The sequence below is a fragment of the Salmo trutta genome, unplaced genomic scaffold (assembly GCF_901001165.1).
Source record: "Salmo trutta unplaced genomic scaffold, fSalTru1.1, whole genome shotgun sequence".
NCBI lineage: Eukaryota > Metazoa > Chordata > Actinopteri > Salmoniformes > Salmonidae > Salmo > Salmo trutta.
The window spans coordinates 317799-338042 of NW_021822681.1; the positions used below are offsets into that span (position 1 = coordinate 317799).

General features: G+C 45.4%; 1 protein-coding gene across 1 annotated transcript in view; it reads left to right on the forward strand.

Moving 5' to 3' along the window:
- The window catches only part of plod3 (procollagen-lysine, 2-oxoglutarate 5-dioxygenase 3), an 80283-nt gene that overhangs the window by 14739 nt on the left and 45300 nt on the right, over positions 1–20244 (forward strand). The window contains exons 8-11 of the mRNA XM_029744587.1: positions 10735–10836; positions 11891–12022; positions 14545–14666; positions 15184–15288. Coding sequence (XP_029600447.1) covers positions 10735–10836; positions 11891–12022; positions 14545–14666; positions 15184–15288 — 461 coding nt within the window. The remainder of the gene's footprint in view (positions 1–10734; positions 10837–11890; positions 12023–14544; positions 14667–15183; positions 15289–20244) is intronic.

The following is a 20244-nucleotide window of genomic DNA, read 5'->3' on the forward strand; positions in this document are numbered from 1 at the left end:
GTTTACAATGTTCCCTCTAATTTCAGCTCTGTGAAAATTCTGTTTACTGTGAACACTGAGGCTGTACCCGCTTTGTTCCAGTTTCAGACAGTGGTCAAGTACTGTAGGCTACTGTGGCTATTTGATCATAATGTAGGCCTGCCAGAGTAGCCTACCATCAAAAACAATGGAGAAAATACATCCCATAATATTTTAACATGGAAATAGCTGTTCTATCATTCAGACTATAGTAGCAGCCAATGTGTGGTGTTCAATGTAGACCCACATTCCATGAGACTTTGGAAAAACACATTCAGGACATGAACCTTCATCCACTCAGAGAAGGAGGTGATGCAACATGTTGGTGTTGTTTTTGATAAGGAACCACTTTTACAAAATAAAATGCATTATTATCCCATAGCATTATTATACAGAGAATCAGACAAATTATGCTTCCCTCTGCCTATCTGCTACATACTCCATCCTGTCTCAAAATTGAGCATAAAATAAGCTCTTTACCTGACTCACTTGATGTCTAGAAATGTACACGTTTTGTGCTCTTGTAGGAAACAATCACTCCCCTATTGCTGACTACACATGATCTATAACTGGGCTGATAACTCACTAACAAGTAAAGGATATGAACACATGATCTATAACTGGGCTGATAACTCTCTAACTAGTAAAGGATATGAACACATGATCTATAACTGGGCTGATAACTCACTAACTAGTAAAGGATATGAACACATGATCTATAACTGGGCTGATAACTCACTAACTAGTAAAGGATATGAACACATGATCTATAACTGGGCTGATAACTCTAACTAGTAAAGGATATGAACACATGATCTATAACTGGGCTGATAACTCTAACTAGTAAAGGATATGAACACATGATCTATAACTGGGCTGATAACTCACTAACTAGTAAAGGATATGAACACATGATCTATAACTGGGCTGATAACTCTAACTATTAAAGGATATGAACACATGATCTATAACTGGGCTGATAACTCTAACTAGTAAAGGATATGAACACATGATCTATAACTGGGCTGATAACTCACTAACTAGTAAAGGATATGAACACATGATCTATAACTGGGCTGATAACTCTAACTAGTAAAGGAAATGAACACATGATCTATAACTGGGCTGATAACTCACTAACTAGTAAAGGATATGAACACATGATCTATAACTGGGCTGATAACTCTAACTAGTAAAGGATATGAACACATGATCTATAACTGGGCTGATAACTCACTAACTAGTAAAGGATATGAACACATGATCTATAACTGGGCTGATAACTCTAACTAGTAAAGGATATGAACACATGATCTATAACTGGGCTGATAACTCTAACTAGTAAAGGATATGAACACATGATCTATAACTGGGCTGATAACTCTAACTAGTAAAGGATATGAACACATGATCTATAACTGGGCTGATAACTCACTAACTAGTAAAGGATATGAACACATGATCTATAACTGGGCTGATAACTCACTAACTAGTAAAGGATATGAACACATGATCTATAACTGGGCTGATAACTCTAACTAGTAAAGGATATTAACACATGATCTATAACTGGGCTGATAACTCACTAACTAGTAAAGGATATGAACACATGATCTATAACTGGGCTGATAACTCACTAACTAGTAAAGGATATGAACACAAGATCTATAACTGGGCTGATAACTCTAACTAGTAAAGGATATTAACACATGATCTATAACTGGGCTGATAACTCACTAACTAGTAAAGGATATGAACACATGATCTATAACTGGGCTGATAACTCTAACTAGTAAAGGATATGAACACATGATCTATAACTGGGCTGATAACTCACTAACTAGTAAAGGATATGAACACATGATCTATAACTGGGCTGATAACTCTAACTAGTAAAGGATATGAACACATGATCTATAACTGGGCTGATAACTCTAACTAGTAAAGGATATGAACACATGATCTATAACTGGGCTGATAACTCACTAACTAGTAAAGGATATGAACACATGATCTATAACTGGGCTGATAACTCACTAACTAGTAAAGGATATGAACACATGATCTATAACTGGGCTGATAACTCTAACTAGTAAAGGATATGAACACATGATCTATAACTGGGCTGATAACTCACTAACTAGTAAAGGATATTAACACATGATCTATAACTGGGCTGATAACTCACTAACTAGTAAAGGACATGAACACAATGTGACACGAGGCTACAGGCAGCTCTCGCTTTCAAATCAAATCCAATGTTATTGGTCCATACACATATTTAACAGATGCGTGTATAGTGAAATGCTTGTGTTCCTAGCTCCAACAGTGCAGTAATATCTAACAATAAACACAAATCTGAAAGAATGGAATTAAGAAATATATAAATATTAGGAAGAGCAATGTCGGAGTGGCGTTGACTAAAATTCAGTAGAATACAGTATATACATATGAAATGAGTAAAGCAGTATGTAAACACAAGTTAAACAATTTAAAGGCAATGCTACCAAATACTAATTGAGTGTTTGTAAACTTCTGACCCACTGGGAATGTGATGAAAGAAATAAAAGCTGAGATAAATTATTCTCTCTACTATTATTCTGACATTTCACATTCTTAAAATAAAGTGGTGATCCTAACTCACCTAAGACAGGGAATTTTTACTAGAATTAAATGTCAGGAATTGTGAAAAACTGAGTTATAAGTAAACTTCAGAATTCAACTGTATATAGGGCAGCAGTCTCTAAAGTGCAGGGTTGAGTAACCAGGTGGTAGCCGGTTAGTGATGGCTGTTTAACAGTCTAATGGCCTTGAGATAGAAGCTGTTTTCAGTCTCTCTGTCCCAGCTTTGATGCACCTGTACTGACCTCGCCTTCTGGATGATAGCGGGGTGAACAGGCAGTGGCTCGGGTGGTTGTTGTCCTTGATGATCTTTTTGGCCTTCCTGTGACATCGGGTGGTGTAGGTGTCCTGGAGGGCAGGTAGTTTGCACCCGGTGATGCGTTGTGCAGACCTCACTACCCTCTGGAGAGCCCTGGGGATGTGGCGGTGCAGTTGCCGTACCAGGCGGTGATACAGCCCGACAGGATGCTCTCAATGGTGCATCTGTAAGAGTTTGTGAGGATCTTAGGGGCCAAGCCACATTTCTTCAGCTTCCTGAGGTTGAAGAGGCGCTGTTGCACCTTCTTCACCACACTGTCTGTGTGGGTGGAGCATTTCAGTTTGTCCGTGATGTGTACGCCAAGGAACTTGAAGTTTTTCACTTTATCCACTGCTGTCCCATCGATGTGGATAGGGGGGTGCTCCTTCTGCTGTTTCCTGAAGTCCACAATCAGCTCCTTTTTGTTGAGAGAGAGGTTATTTTCCTGGCACCACTCCTCCATGGCCCTCACCTCCTCCCTGTAGGCCGTCTTGTCATTGTTGGTAATCAGGCCTACCACTGTAGTGTCGTCTGCAAACTTGATGATTGAGTTGGAGGCGTGCCTGGCCAGTCGTGGGCAGTCGTGGGTGAGTGGGGTGGAGGTGTTGTTTCCTACCTTCACCACCTCGGGGCGGCCCGTCAGAAGTCCAGAACCCAGTTGCACAGGGTGGGGTTCAGACCCAGGGCCCCATGCTTAATGATGTGCTTGGAGGGTACTATGGTGTTGAGCTGTAGTTGAGGAACAGCATTCTTACATATGTATTCCTCTTGTCCATATGTGGTAGGGCAGTGTGCAGTGTGATGGCGATTGCATCGTCTGTGGATCTATTGAGGCAGTAAGCAAACTGAAGTGGGTCTAGGGTGACAGGTGAGGTGATATGATCCTTTACTAGTCTCTCAAAGCACGTCATGATGACAGAAGTGAGTGCTACGGGGCGATAGTCATTTAGTTCAGTTACCTTTGCTTTCGTTGATACAGGAACAATGGTGGCCATCTTGAAGCATGTGGGGACAGTAGACTGGGATAGGGAGAGATTGAATATGTCCTAAAACACACCAGCCAGCTGGTCTGCACATGCTCTGAGGACGCGGCTAGGGATGCCGTCTGGGCTGGCAGCCTTGCAAGGGTTTACACGTTTAAATGTCTTACTCACGTCGGCCACGGAAAAGGAGAGCCCACAGTCCACGGGCCGTGTCGGTGGCACTGTGTTATCCTCCAAGAAGATGTTTATCTTGTCCGGAAGAAATACATCGGGGACATGGCTGGTTTCCCTTTGTAATCTGTGATTGTCTGTAGTCCCTGCCACATATGTCTCGTGTCTGAGCTGTTGAATTGCGACTCTACTTTGTCTCTGTGCTGACGTTTTGCCTGTTTGATTGCCTTACGGAGGGCATAACTGCACTGTTTGTATTCAACCATATTCCCAGTCACCTTGCCATGGTTAAATGGGGTGTTTCACCCTTTCAGTTTTGTGTGAATGCTGCCATCTAGTTTTTGGTTTGGGTAGGTTTTAATGGTCACAGTGGGAAGAACATCCCCTATACACTTCCTGATGAACTCCGTCACCGTGTCCGTGTATACGTCAATGTTATTCTCAGAGGCTACCCGGAACATATCCCAGTCCGCGTGATCAAAACAATCTTGAAGCGCGGATTAGGATTGGTCAGACCAGCGTTGAATAGACCTTAGCACGGATACTTCCTGTTTGAGTTTCTGCCTATAGGAAGGGAGGAGCAGAATGGAGTCGTGATCTGATTTGCCGAAGGGAGGGCGGGGGAGGGCCTTGTAGCGATGCTGGAAGGGAGAGTAACCATGGTCGAGAGTTTTAGCGGCTCGAGTACTAAAGGCAGTGTGTTGATAAAACTTTTCATCAAATTTGCTTTGTTAAAATCCCCAGCTACCATAAATGCAGCCTCAGGATATGTAGTTTCCAGTTTACACAAAGCCCAGTGTAGTTCCTTCACAGCCGTCATGGTATCGGCTTGAGGGAGAATATACACGGCTGTGACTATAACCGAAGAGAATTCTCTTGGGAGGTAATACGGTCGGCCTTTGATTGTGAGGTATTCTAGGTCAGGTGAACAAAAGGACTTGAGATTCTGTATGTTATTACAATCACACCATGAGTAGTTAATCATGAAACACCCCGGCCTTTCTTCTTCCCGGAGAGTTCTTTATTCCTGTCTGCGTGATGTACTGAGAACCCTGCTGGCTGTATGGACCAGAACAGTATATCCATAGAGAGCCATGATTCTGAGAAACAGTATGTTACAGTCCCTGATGTATCTCTGGAAGGAGATCCTCGCCCTGATCTCGTCTACTTTATTGTCCAGGGACTGAACATTAGCGAGTAATATAATCGGAAGCGGTGGATGGTGTTCAGGTATCCTGAGTCGGACTAGAAGTCCACTCCGAATACCTCTTCTCCGCCGGCGGTGTCTTGGATCAGCCTCTGGGTTGAGTTCAATTGCCCTGGGGGGTACAAACAAAGGATCCAATTCAGGAAAGTCGTATTTCTGGTCGTAATGCTGGTGAGTTACCGTCGCTCTGATATCCAGAAGTTATTTCTGGCTGTATGTAATAATGCAAAAAACATTCTGGGCTAATAATGTAAGAAATAACACACAAAAAATATGAAGTATTGCAAAGTTGTTTAGGAGCTAGAAGCAGAGCTGCCGGGTCTGTCAGTGCCATCTTACAGATCTCAAAACAAGCTCATCTACTCACGACCGCTCATGCTGTAAACACAGTCCAGTTCAAAGTAAATGGCACAGATCCATATATGGCAATGGTCTTTTTGCATATAGGCCTACTGCAGCTCTGATTGGTTATGCTGCACCGGTCTGTGTAGAGTACGGGCTGAGTCGTGCGTGTCAATAGAATCCTACTCCGATGCTCCAACTTTTCAGGATATTGAAAATATTCTATGTGCTTGTTACAGTGTATACAAGAACCGGAGTACATGACTTGACAAGTCATTTAGTTTTTGACAAATCACCCCGAAAAATAAAAAATATCTCCTCAAATACAAGCCTACTGCATATCCTAGCCATAGCACAAAAGATGAAGTGTTCCCAGATTTGGGTGAAAAACGTTTTAAGGGGGATTTTAGTCAGTAATACTTGTACCCACGTTTTGGAAGCAGATCGATAACTGGTCCACCCACTTAACATTAACCCGTAGATGAAAGCATAAAGCCAAAGCATAAACCTACTTAATCCTGTCTAGCTCCATATTTTATGATAACACATTATATCTACGACCTCACCTCACTCGTGCCAATGTCTCTGCATGAAATATAGCTGATTACCCGCACAAACTACCTCCCTTTGTTGCTTACATGACTTGATCCACCACCCTGTTCTCATTATCCTCCACCCCGACCAGGCTAAAACCTATCCGACCCGTAACACCATTATCCTCCACCCCGACCAGGCTAAAACCTATCTGAGCCGTAACACCATTATCCTCCACCCCGACCAGGCTAAAACCTATCCGAGCCGTAACACCATTATCCTCCACGCCGACCAGGCTAAAACCTATCCGAGCCATAACACCATTATCCTCCACCCCGACTAGGCTAAAACCTATCCGACCCATAACACCATTATCCTCCTCCCCGACCAGGCTAAAACCTATCCGACCCGTAACACCATTATCCTCCACCCCGACCAGGCTAAAACCTATCCGAGCCGTAACACCATTATCCTCCACCCCGACCAGGCTAAAACCTATCCGAGCCGTAACACCATTATCCTCCACCCCGACCAGGCTAAAACCTATCCGAGCCATAACACCATTATCCTCCACCCCGACTAGGCTAAAACCTATCCGAGCCATAACACCATTATCCTCCACCCCGACCAGGCTAAAACCTATCCGACCCGTAACACCATTATCCTCCACCCCGACCAGGCTAAAACCTATCCTAGCCATAACACCATTATCCTCCACCCCGACCAGGCTAAAACCTATCCGACCCATAACACCATTATCCTCCACCCCGACCAGGCTAAAACCTATCTGACCCATAACACCATTATCCGAGCCAGAACACCATTATCCTCCACCCCGACCAGGCTAAAACCTATCCTAGCCATAACACCATTATCCTCCACCCCGACCAGGCTAAGACCTATCTGAGCCGTAATACCATTATCCTCCACCCCGACAAGGCTAAAACCTATCCGAGCCGTAACACCATTATCCTCCACCCCGACCAGGCTAAAACCTATCCTAGCCATAACACCATTATCCTCCACCCCGACCAGGCTAAAACCTATCCGAGCCATAACACCATTATCCTCCACCCCGACCAGGCTAAAACCTATCTGACCCATAACACCATTATCCTCCTCCCCGACCAGGCTAAAACCTATCCGACCCGTAACACCATTATCCTCCACCCCGACCAGGCTAAAACCTATCCGAGCCATAACACCATTATCCTCCACCCCGACAAGGCTAAAACCTATCCAACCCATAACACCATTATCCTCCTCCCCGACCAGGCTAAAACCTATCCGACCCGTAACACCATTATCCTCCACCCCGACCAGGCTAAAACCTATCCGAGCCATAACACCATTATCCTCCACCCCGACAAGGCTAAAACCTATCCAACCCATAACACTCACTGCATTTGATGAGAAATTGCGGTCTTGATGCAATGAGGGGTACAGCATAGCATTCTGGTACCGTGTGCAAAAATAATATTGTTAATAGTTAGACCTTACAAGTCCCATCCCACTAATGGTGAGGATGCTACATGAATAATGAACCCAAACATAACTAACCCTTTAAGTCACTGAGGTTTACAATGAAAGGGTGAACATATATTAGGCTTAGAGACAGACAGAGGACTGGTTATATTAGGGTTAGAGACAGACAGAGGACTGGTTATATTAGGGTTAGAGACAGACAGAGGACTGGTTATATTAGGGTTAGAGACAGACAGAGGACTGGTTATATTAGGGTTAGAGACAGACAGAGGACTGGTTATATTAGGGTTATGGACAGACAGACAGAGGACTGGTTATATTAGGGTTAGAGACATACAGAGGACTGGTTATATTAGGGTTAGAGACAGACAGAGGACTGGTTATATTAGGGTTAGAGACAGACAGAGAGGACTGGTTATATTAGGGTTAGAGACAGACAGAGGACTGGTTATATTAGGGTTAGAGACAGACAGAGGACTGGTTATATTAGGGTTAGAGACAGACAGAGGACTGGTTATATTAGGGTTAGAGACAGACAGAGGATTGGTTATATTAGGGTTAGAGACAGACAGAGGGGACTGGTTATATTAGGGTTAAAGACAGACAGAGAGGACTGGTTATATTAGGGTTAGAGACAGACAGAGGACTGGTTATATTAGGGTTAGAGACAGACAGAGGACTGGTTATATTAGGGTTAAAGACAGACAGAGAGGACTGGTTATATTAGGGTTAGAGACAGACAGAGGACTGGTTATATTAGGGTTAGAGACAGACAGAGGACTGGTTATATTAGGGTTAGAGACAGACAGAGGACTGGTTATATTAGGGTTAGAGACAGACAGAGAGGACTGGTTATATTAGGGTTAGAGACAGACAGAGGACTGGTTATATTAGGGTTAGAGACAGACAGAGGACTGGTTATATTAGGGTTAGAGACAGACAGAGGACTGGTTATATTAGGGTTAGAGACAGACAGAGGACTGGTTATATTAGGGTTAGAGACAGACAGAGGACTGGTTATATTAGGGTTATGGACAGACAGACAGAGGACTGGTTATATTAGGGTTAGAGGCAGACAGAGGACTGGTTATATTAGGGTTAGAGACAGACAGAGGACTGGTTATATTAGGGTTAGAGACAGACAGAGGACTGGTTATATTAGGGTTAGAGACAGACAGAGGACTGGTTATATTAGGGTTAGAGACAGACAGAGGGGACTGGTTATATTAGGGTTAAAGACAGACAGAGAGGACTGGTTATATTAGGGTTAGAGACAGACAGAGGACTGGTTATATTAGGGTTAGAGACAGACAGAGGACTGGTTATATTAGGGTTAAAGACAGACAGAGAGGACTGGTTATATTAGGGTTAGAGACAGACAGAGGACTGGTTATATTAGGGTTAGAGACAGACAGAGGACTGGTTATATTAGGGTTAGAGACAGACAGAGGACTGGTTATATTAGGGTTAGAGACAGACAGAGGACTGGTTATATTAGGGTTAAAGACAGACAGAGGACTGGTTATATTAGGGTTAGAGACAGACAGAGGACTGGTTATATTAGGGTTAGAGACAGACAGAGGACTGGTTATATTAGGGTTAGAGACAGACAGAGGACTGGTTATATTAGGGTTAGAGACAGACAGAGGACTGGTTATATTAGGGTTAGAGACAGACAGAGGACCGGTTATATTAGGGTTAGAGACAGACAGAGGACCGGTTATATTAGGGTTAGAGACAGACAGAGGACTGGTTATATTAGGGTTAGAGACAGACAGAGGACTGGTTATATTAGGGTTAGAGACAGACAGAGGACTGGTTATATTAGGGTTAGAGACAGACAGAGAGGACTGGTTATATTAGGGTTAGAGACAGACAGAGGACTGGTTATATTAGGGTTAGAGACAGACAGAGGACTGGTTATATTAGGGTTAGAGACAGACAGAGGACTGGTTATATTAGGGTTAGAGACAGACAGAGGACTGGTTATATTAGGGTTAGAGACAGACAGAGGACTGGTTATATTAGGGTTAGAGACAGACAGAGGACTGGTTATATTAGGGTAGAGACAGACAGAGGACTGTTATATTAGGGTTAGAGACAGACAGAGGACTGGTTATATTAGGGTTAGAGACAGACAGAGGACTGGTTATATTAGGGTTAGAGACAGACAGAGGACTGGTTATATTAGGGTTAGAGACAGACAGAGGACTGGTTATATTAGGGTTAGAGACAGACAGAGGACCGGTTATATTAGGGTTAGAGACAGACAGAGGACCGGTTATATTAGGGTTAGAGACAGACAGAGGACCGGTTATATTAGGGTTAGAGACAGACAGAGGACCGGTTATATTAGGGTTAGAGACAGACAGAGGACCGGTTATATTAGGGTTAGAGACAGACAGAGGACCGGTTATATTAGGGTTAGAGACAGACAGAGGACCGGTTTATATTAGGGTTAGAGACAGACAGAGGACTGGTTATATTAGGGTTAGAGACAGACAGAGGACCGGTTATATTAGGGTTAGAGACAGACAGAGGACTGGTTATATTAGGGTTAGAGACAGACAGAGGACTGGTTATATTAGGGTTAGAGACAGACAGAGGACTGGTTATATTAGGGTTAGAGACAGACAGAGGACCGGTTATATTAGGGTTAGAGACAGACAGAGGACCGGTTATATTAGGGTTAGAGACAGACAGAGGACTGGTTATATTAGGGTTAGAGACAGACAGAGGACTGGTTATATTAGGGTTAGAGACAGACAGAGGACTGGTTATATTAGGGTTAGAGACAGACAGAGGACCGGTTATATTAGGGTTAGAGACAGACAGAGGACTGGTTATATTAGGGTTAGAGACAGACAGAGGACTGGTTATATTAGGGTTAGAGACAGATTGAGGACTGGTTATATTAGGGTTAGAGACAGACAGAGGACTGGTTATATTAGGGTTAGAGACAGACAGAGGACTGGTTATATTAGGGTTAGAGACAGACAGAGGACTGGTTATATTACTATTATTATGACACTTTGTTCTGAATTCCATTTATTATTTCCCCCCCACACTTCCAGCTCCAGTTGAACTACCTGGGCAACTATGTCCCGACTGCTTGGACTCACGAGACCGGCTGTGGGATCTGTGATGATGACCTGGTTTACCTCAACGACACACCTGTACGTACCTGTGTGTGTGGAAGAATGATAGAGACAGTTTGTGATGGAGAGATGAGAGAGAGGCAGACAGACGTGATGGAGAGATGAGAGAGAGGCAGACAGACGTGATGGAGAGATGAGAGAGGCAGACAGACGTGATGGAGAGATGAGAGAGAGAGGCAGGCAGACGTGATGGAGAGATGAGAGAGGCAGACAGACATGATGGAGAGATGAGAGAGGCAGACAGACGTGATGGAGAGATGAGAGAGAGAGGCAGACAGACGTGATGGAGAGATGAGAGAGAGAGGCAGACAGACGTGATGGAGAGATGAGAGGGCAGACAGACGTGATGGAGAGATGAGAGAGAGAGGCAGACAGACGTGATGGAGAGATGAGAGAGAGAGGCAGACAGACGTGATGGAGAGATGAGAGAGAGAGGCAGACAGACGTGATGGAGAGATGAGAGAGAGAGGCAGACAGACGTGATGGAGAGATGAGAGAGAGAGGCAGACAGACGTGATGGAGAGATGAGAGAGAGAGGCAGACAGACGTGATGGAGAGATGAGAGAGAGAGGCAGACAGACGTGATGGAGAGATGAGAGGCAGACAGACGTGATGGAGAAATGAGAGGCAGACAGACGTGATGGAGAGATGAGAGGCAGACAGACGTGATGGAGAGATGAGAGAGGCAGGCAGACGTGATGGAGAGATGAGAGAGGCAGACAGACGTGATGGAGAGATGAGAGAGGCAGACAGACGTGATGGAGAAATGAGAGAGGCAGACAGACGTGATGGAGAGATTAGAGAGGCAGACAGACGTGATGGAGAGATTAGAGAGGCAGACAGACGTGATGGAGAGATGAGAGAGTGTGAGATGGTGCCTGTGTGTATGTCTCTGTGTCTCTGTGTCTGTGTAGGATGAAGACATGTTCCTGGACTATGTCTCTGTGTCTCTGTCTCTGTGTAGGATGAAGAAATGTCCCTGGACTATGTCTCTGTGTCTCTGTCTCTGTGTAGGATGAAGACATGCCCCTGGACTATGTCTCTATGTCTCTGTGTCTCTGTCTCTGTGTAGGATGAAGACATGCCCCTGGTCTTCGTCTCTGTGTTCATCGTTCAGCCGACTCCCTTCCTGGAAGAGTTTCTAGAGAGACTGACCACCCTCAACTACCCAACCAGCCGCATCAGACTGTTCATACACAACAACGTTAGTACACACACACACACACACCTTCACACACACACCATCACACACACACCATCTCACACACACACACACACACACACACACACACCATCACACACACACCATCACACACACACCATCTCACACACACCATCTCACACACACCATCTCACACACACCATCACACAGACACACACACCATCTCACACACACATCACACCATCACACACACACACACACCATCACACAGACACGCACGCACACACACACACACACACCATCACACACACATCACACCATAACACACCATCCTACAAGTGTCGCAGGACTCATCTGACGGTAACCCACGGTAACCCATACAAATGAATGGAGGTATGGAGAAATACAGGAAGTTTACATACAGCTCAGCCAAATACATTTAAACATTTCAAACACTTCAACACCTTGTTTCATATGGCTGATGTATATCTCTAACGGTGTGTGACGGTGTGTGACGGTGTGTGACGGTGTGTGACGGTGTGTCATGGTGTGTCGTGGTGTGTCGTGGTGTGTGACGGTGTGTAGTGGTGTGTAGTGGTGTGTAGTGGTGTGTAATGGTGTGTAGTGGTGTGTAACGGTGTGTAGTGGTGTGTAGTGGTGTGTGTAGTGGTGTGTAATGGTGTGTAGTGGTGTGTAGTGGTGTGTGACGGTGTGTGACGGTGTGTAGTGGTGTGTAGTGGTGTGTGACGGTGTGTAACGGTGTGTAACGGTGTGTAGTGGTGTGTGACGGTGTGTAGTGGTGTGTAATGGTGTGTAGTGGTGTGTGACGGTGTGTAACGGTGTGTGATGGTGTGTAACGGTGTGTGATGGTGTGTGACGGTGTGTAGTGGTGTGTGACGGTGTGTAGTGGTGTGTGACGGTGTGTGACGGTGTGTAGTGGTGTGTGACGGTGTGTAACGGTGTGACGGTGTGAGATGGTGTGTAGTAGTGTGTAATGGTGTGTAGTAGTGTGTAATGGTGTGTAGTAGTGTGTAGTGGTGTGTAATGGTGTGTAGTGGTGTGTAGTGGTGTGTAGTGGTGTGTAATGGTCTGTAATGGTGTGTAGTGGTGTGTAGTGGTGTGTAGTGGTGTGTAACGGTGTGTAATGGTGTGTGATGTGTGTAATAGTGTGTAGTGGTGTGTAGTAGTGCGTAATGGTGTGTAGTGGTGTGTAACGGTGTGCAATGGTGTGTGATGTGTGTAACGGTGTGTAGTGGTGTGTAGTGGTGTGTAATGGTGTGTAGTAGTGTGTAATGGTGTGTAGTGGTGTGTAACGGTGTGTAATGGTGTGTGATGTGTGTAACGGTGTGTAACGTGTGTAACGGTGTGTGGCGATGTGTAGTGGTGTGTGATGGTGTGTAGTGGTGTGTAGTGGTGTGTAACGGTGTGTGACGGTGTGTAGTGGTGTGTAATGGTGTGTAGTAGTGTGTAGTGGTGTGTAGTAGTGTGTAGTAGTGTGTAATGTGTGTAGTAGTGTGTAATGTGTGTAGTGGTGTGTAGTAGTGTGTAATGGTGTGTAGTGGTGTGTAATGGTGTGTAGTGGTGTGTAATGGTGTGTGACGGTGTGTAATGATGTGTAATGGTGTGTAGTAGTGTGTAATGGTGTGTAGTAGTGTGTAATGGTGTGTAGTAGTGTGTAATGGTGTGTGATGGTGTGTAATGGTGTGTGATGGTGTGTAACGGTGTGTGATGGTGTGTAATGGTGTGTAATGGTGTGTGATGGTGTGTGATGGTGTGTAATGGTGTGTAATGGTGTATGATGGTGTGTAGTGGTGTGTGACGGTGTGTAGTGGTGTGTAACGGTGTGTGACGGTGTGTAGTTGTGTGTAATGGTGTGTAGTGGTGTGTAGTAGCGTGTAGTGGTGTGTAATGGTGTGTAGTAGTGTGTAATGGTGTGTAGTGGTGTGTAATGGTGTGTAGTAGTGTGCAATGGTGTGTAGTGGTGTGTAGTGGTGTGTAATGGTGTGTAGTGGTGTGTAATGGTGTGTAGTAGTGTGTAGTAGTGTGTAATGGTGTGTGACTGTGTGTAATGGTGTGTAATGGTGTGTAGTAGTGTGTGATGGTGTGTAATGGTGTGTAGTAGTGTGTAATGGTGTGTGATGGTGTGTAACGGTGTGTGATGGTGTGTAACGGTGTGTGATGGTGTGTGATGGTGTGTAACAGTGTGTAATGGTGTATAACGGTGTGTAACGGTGTGTAACGGTGTGTAGTAGTGTGTAGTGGTGTGTAACGGTGTGTGATGGTGTATGATGGTGTGTGATGGTGTGTAATGGTGTGTAACGGTGTGTAACGGTGTGTGACGGTGTGTGATGGTGTGTGACGGTGTGTAATGGTGTGTAGTAGTGTGTAATGGTGTGTAGTAGTGTGTAATGGTGTATAACAGTGTGTAATGGTGTGTAACTGTGTGTAACGGTGTGTAATGGTGTGTAGTAGTGTGTAATGGTGTGTAGTAGTGTGTAATGGTGTGTAGTAGTGTGTAATGGTGTGTAATGGTGTGTAATGGTGTGTAATGGTGTAATTGTTAGGTGGTGTATCATGAGCAGAACATTCAGCGGTTCTGGGAGAAGCATCGTGTTCTGTTCCCTGACGCCAGGCTGGTCGGACCGGAGGAGAACCTACAACAGGACCAGGCTCGAACCATGGCTGTGTGAGGACTACACCTAGAACTATTCCTTAGAACATGAGGAGGGAACCCTAAACACCGTTACTGTAACAATAAGTTGCTTAGAACATGAGGAGGGAACCCTAAACACTGTTATTGTAACAATAAGCTGCTTAGAACATGAGGAGGGAACCCTAAACACTGTTATTGTAACAATGAGCTGCTTAGAACATGAGGAGGGAACCCTAAACACCGTTACTGTAACAATGAGCTGCTTAGAACATGAGGAGGGAACCCTAAACACTGTTATTGTAACAATGAGCTGCTTAGAACATGAGGAGGGAACCCTAAACACTGTTATTGTAACAATGAGCTGCTTAGAACATGAGGAGGGAACCCTAAACACTGTTACTGTAACAATAAGCTGCTTAGAACATGAGGAGGGAACCTGCATCACCATTCATGTAACCTGTGTTGTGTGTGTGTGTGTGTGTGTGTGTGTGTGTGTGTGTGTGTGTGTGTGTGTGTGTGTGTGTGTGTGTGTGTGTGTGTGTGTGTGTAGGGAGGCGTGTAAGAAGGACAGTCAGTGTGATTACTACTTCAGTATCGATGCTGATGTCGTTATCGTCAACCCTGATGTTCTCCGGGTCCTTATAGAAGAGAACAAGTAAGAATACCACACCCTACACACTACACCCTACAGACTACACCCTACAGACTACACCCTACACACTACACCCTACACACTACACCCTACAGACTACACCCTACACACTACACCCTACACACTACACCCTACACACTACACCCTACACACTACACACTACACACTACACCCTACACACTACACCCTACACACTACACCCTACACACTACACCCTACACACTACACCCTACACACTACACCCTACACACTACACCCTACACACTACACCCTACAGACTACACACTACACCCTACACACTACACCCTACAGACTACACACTACACCCTACACACTACAGACTACACCCTACACACTATACCCTACACACTATAGCCTACACCCTACACACTACACCCTACACACTACACCCTACAGACTACACACTACACCCAACAGACTACACACTACACCCTACAGACTACACACTACACCCTATACCCTACAGACTACACACTACACCCTACAGACTACACCCTACACACTACACCCTACAGACTACACCCTACACACTATACCCTACACACTCCACCCTACAGACTACACCCTACACACTATACCCTACACACTACACCCTACAGACTACACCCTACACACTACAGACTACACCCTACACACTATACCCTACACACTACACCCTACAGACTACACCCTACTCACTATACACTACACACTACAGACTACACCCGACATACTACACCCTACATACTACACCCTACAGACTACACCCTACAGACTACACCCTACACACTATACACTACACCCTACAGACTACACCCTTCAGACTACAGACTACACCCTACAGACTACACCCTACACACTACACCCTACAGACTACACACTACAGACTACACCCTACACACTACACCCTACACCCTACACACTACACCCTACAGACTACACCCTACAGACTACACCCTATACACTACACCCTATACACTACACCCTACAGACTACACACTACAGACTACACCCTACACACTACACCCTACAGACTACACCCAACACCCTACAGACTACACCCTGCAGACTACGCACTATGCCCAACACCCTACACACTAACCCTGATGTTGTCATCATGCCTTCCTAAAGTATTCATACCCTTTGACTTATTCCACATGTTGTTACAGCCTGAATTCACTATGTATTAAATATATTTGTCTCACTCATTTACCCACAATACCCCATAATGACAACATGTTTTTAGAAACGTTATGGAAGTTAAAGACATAAATATCTAATTTACATCAGTATTCACACCCCTGAGTCAGAACTTTATACAAGCACCTTTCTCAGCGATTACAGCTGTGTCTCTAACAGCTCGCCACACCTGGATTGTACAACATTTGCCCAATATTTTTTTCAAAATTCTTCAAGCTCTGTTAGTCGAGGTAATTGAGGTAATATGTACATGTAGGTAGAGGTAAAGTGACTATTTGATTAGCTGTTCAAGAGTCATATGTCTTGGGGGGTAGAAGCTATTAAGAAGCCTTTTGGACCTCGACTTGGTGCTCCAGTACCGCTTGCCGTGCGGTAGCAGAGAGAACAGTCTATGACTGGAGTAGCTGGAGTCTTTGACAATTTGTAGATCCTTTCTCTGACACTGCCTGATATAGAGGTCCTGGATGGCAGGAAGCTTGGCCCCAGTGATGTACTGGGCTGTATGTACTACCCTCCGTAGTGGCTTGCGGTCAGAGGCCGAGCAGTTGCCGTACCAGGCGGTGATGCAACTCGTCAGGATGCTCTCGATGGTGCAGCTGTAGAACCTTTTGAGGATCTGAGGACCCATGCCAAAACTGTTTCATTCTCCTGAGGGGGAATAGGCTTTGTCGTGCCCTCTTCACGACTGTCTTACTGTGTTTGGACCATGATAGTTTGTTGGTGATGTGGACACCAATGAACTTGAAGCTTTCAACCTGCTCCACTACAGCCCCGTTGATGAGAATGGGGGAGTGCTCGGTCCTCCTTTTCCTGTAGTCCACAATCATCTCCTTTGTCTTGGTTACGTTGAGGGATAGGTTGTTATTCTGGCACCACCCGACCAGGTCTCTGACCTCCTCTCTATAGGCTGTCTCGTCGGTGATCAGGCCTACCACTGTTGTCATCAGCAAACGTAATGATGGTGTTGGAGTCGTGCCTGGCCATGCAGTCATGAGTGAACAGGGAGTATAGGAGGGGACTGAGCACGCACCCCTGACGGGCCCCCATGTTGAGGATCAGCGTGGCAGATGTGTTGTTGCCTACCCTTACCATCTGGGGGCGGCCCGTCAGGAAGTCCAGCATCCAGTTGCAGAGGGAGGAGTTTAGTCCCAGGGTCCTTAGCTTAGTGATGAGCTTTGAGGGCACTATGGTGTTGAATGCTGAGCTGTAATCAATGAACAGCATTCTCACATGTGTTCCTTTTGTCCAGGTGGGAAAGGGCAGTGTGGAGTGCAATAGAGATTGCTTGGTGCGGTATTTAAATTGAAGTGGGTCTAGGGTTTCTGGGATAATGGTGTTGATGTGAGCCATGACCAGCCTTTCAAAGCACTTCATGGCTACAGATGTGTGTGCTACGGGTCGGTATTTATTTAGGCAGGTTACCTTCGTGTTCTTGGGCCAGGGACTATGGTGGTCTGCTTGAAACATGTTGGTATTACAGACTCAGACAGAGTTTGTCAATGAAGACACTTGCCAGTTGGTCAGCACATGCCCAGAGCACACGCCCTGGTAATCTGTCTGGCTTTGCGGCCTTGTGAATGTTGACCTGTTTGAAGGTCTTAATCACATCCGCTATGGAGAGCATGATCACACAGTCATCCGGAACAGCTGGTGCTCTCATGCATGTTTCAGTTTTACTTGCCTCGAAGCGAGCATAGAAGTAATTTAGCTCATCTGGTAGGTTCGTGTCACTGGGCAGCTTGCGGCTGTGCTTCCCTTTGTAGTCTGTAATAGTTTGCAAGCCCTGCCACATCCGATGAGAATCGTAGCCGGTGTAGTAGGATTCAATCTTAGTCCTGTATTGATGCTTTGCCTGTTTGATGTTTCGTCGGAGGGCATAGCGGGATTTCTTATAAGCTTCCGTGTTAGAGTCCCGCTCCTTGAAAGTGACAGCTCTACCCTTGAGCTCAGTGCGACTGTTGCCTGTAACCCATGGCTTCTGGTTGGGGTATGCACGTACGTCCTTGATGCACTTAATGATGAGGCCAGTGACTGATGTGGTGTACTCCTCAATGCCATCGGAAGAATCCCAGAACATGTTCCAGTCTATGATAGCAAAACAGTCCCGTAGCTTAGCATCTGCTTCATCTGACCTCTTTTTTATAGACCGAGTCACTGGTACTTCCTGCTTTAGTTTTTGCTTGTAAGCAGGAATCAGGAGGATAGAATTATGGTCAGATTTACCAAATGGAGGGCGGGGGAGAGCTTTGTACTCGTCTCTGTGTGTGGAGTAAAGGTGGTCCATATTTTTTTCCCTCTGGTTGTGCATTTAACATGATGATAGAAATGAGGTTAAACTGATTTAAGTTTCCCTGCATTAAAGTCCCCGGCCACTAGGAGCGCTGCCTCTGGATGAGCGTCTTCCTGTTTGCTTATGGCCGTATACAGCTGGTTGAGTGCGGTTTTAGTGCCAGCATCGGTCTGTGGTGGTATGTAGACAGCTACGAAAATACAGATAAACTCTCTTGGTAGATAGTGTGGTCTACAGTTTATCATGAGATTATTATGTGACTTGTTTAGCACATTTTTACTCCTGACCTTTAGGCTTTCCACAACATGTTAGTCATTTAGCAGATGCTCTTATCCAGAGAGAATTACAGTTAGTGCATTCATCTTCAGATGGCTAGGTGGGACAACCACATATCACTGTCATAGTATTGTCAAAGACCCCAGCCACCTCAGTCATAGACTGTTCTCTCTACTACCGCATGGCAAGAGGTACCGGAGTGCCAAGTCTAGGACAAAATGGCTTCTCAACAGTTATTACCCCCAAGCCGCAAGACTCCTGAACAGGTAATCAAATGGCTAACCGAGCTATCTGCATTGTATCTGCATAGCTTGGACTGGGCTGAGCAGGAGCTGCCCTCCAGTAGAGGTGGGAGGACCAAGAGACCTGAGGTGGCAGAACGGGAGTGCTTGGGTTGGGGTGTAGGGTTTGATCATAGCCTGAAGGTAGGGAAGGGCAGTTCTTCTTGCTGTTCTGTAGGTAAGCATTCTGGTCTTGTAGTGGATGTGAGCTTCAACTGGAAGGACAGTTCCTCTTGCTGTTTTGTAGGTAAGCATTCTGGTCTTGTAGCGGATGTGAGCTTCGACTGGAAGCCAGTGGAGGAGCAGTGTCTCATGGGAAAACTTGGGAAGGTTGAACACCAAGTGGGCTGCAGCGTTCTGGATAAGTTACAGGGGTTTAATGGCACAAGCGGGGATCCCAGCCTACAGCTAGTTGCAGTAGTTCAGACGGGAGAGAACGAGTGCCTTGCATTAGAACCGGCGTCGTTTCCTGTGTGAGGAAAGGTCGTACTCTACGGATGTTGTAGAGCATGAACCTGCAGGAGTGAGTCACTGCTCTGATGTTTACAGAGAACGACAGGGTGTTGTCCAGGGTCACGCCAAGGCTCTTTGCACTCTGGGAGGGGGACCCTGTGTAAACCATGATGGAGAGGTCTTTGATCGTTCTGAGAGAGTTGGTCAGAGACCGCACGCTCATACAGGGTCTGTAGTTTTATAGAGAGAAGGGATACAGGGTCTGTAGTTTTATAGAGAGAAGGGATACAGGGTCTGTAGTTTTATAGAGAGAAGGGATACAGGGTCTGTAGTTTTATAGAGAGAAGGGATACAGGGTCTGTAGTTTTGTAGAGAGAAGGGATACAGGGTCTGTAGTTTTATAGAGAGAAGGGATACAGGGTCTGTAGTTTTATAGAGAGAAGGGATACAGGGTCTGTA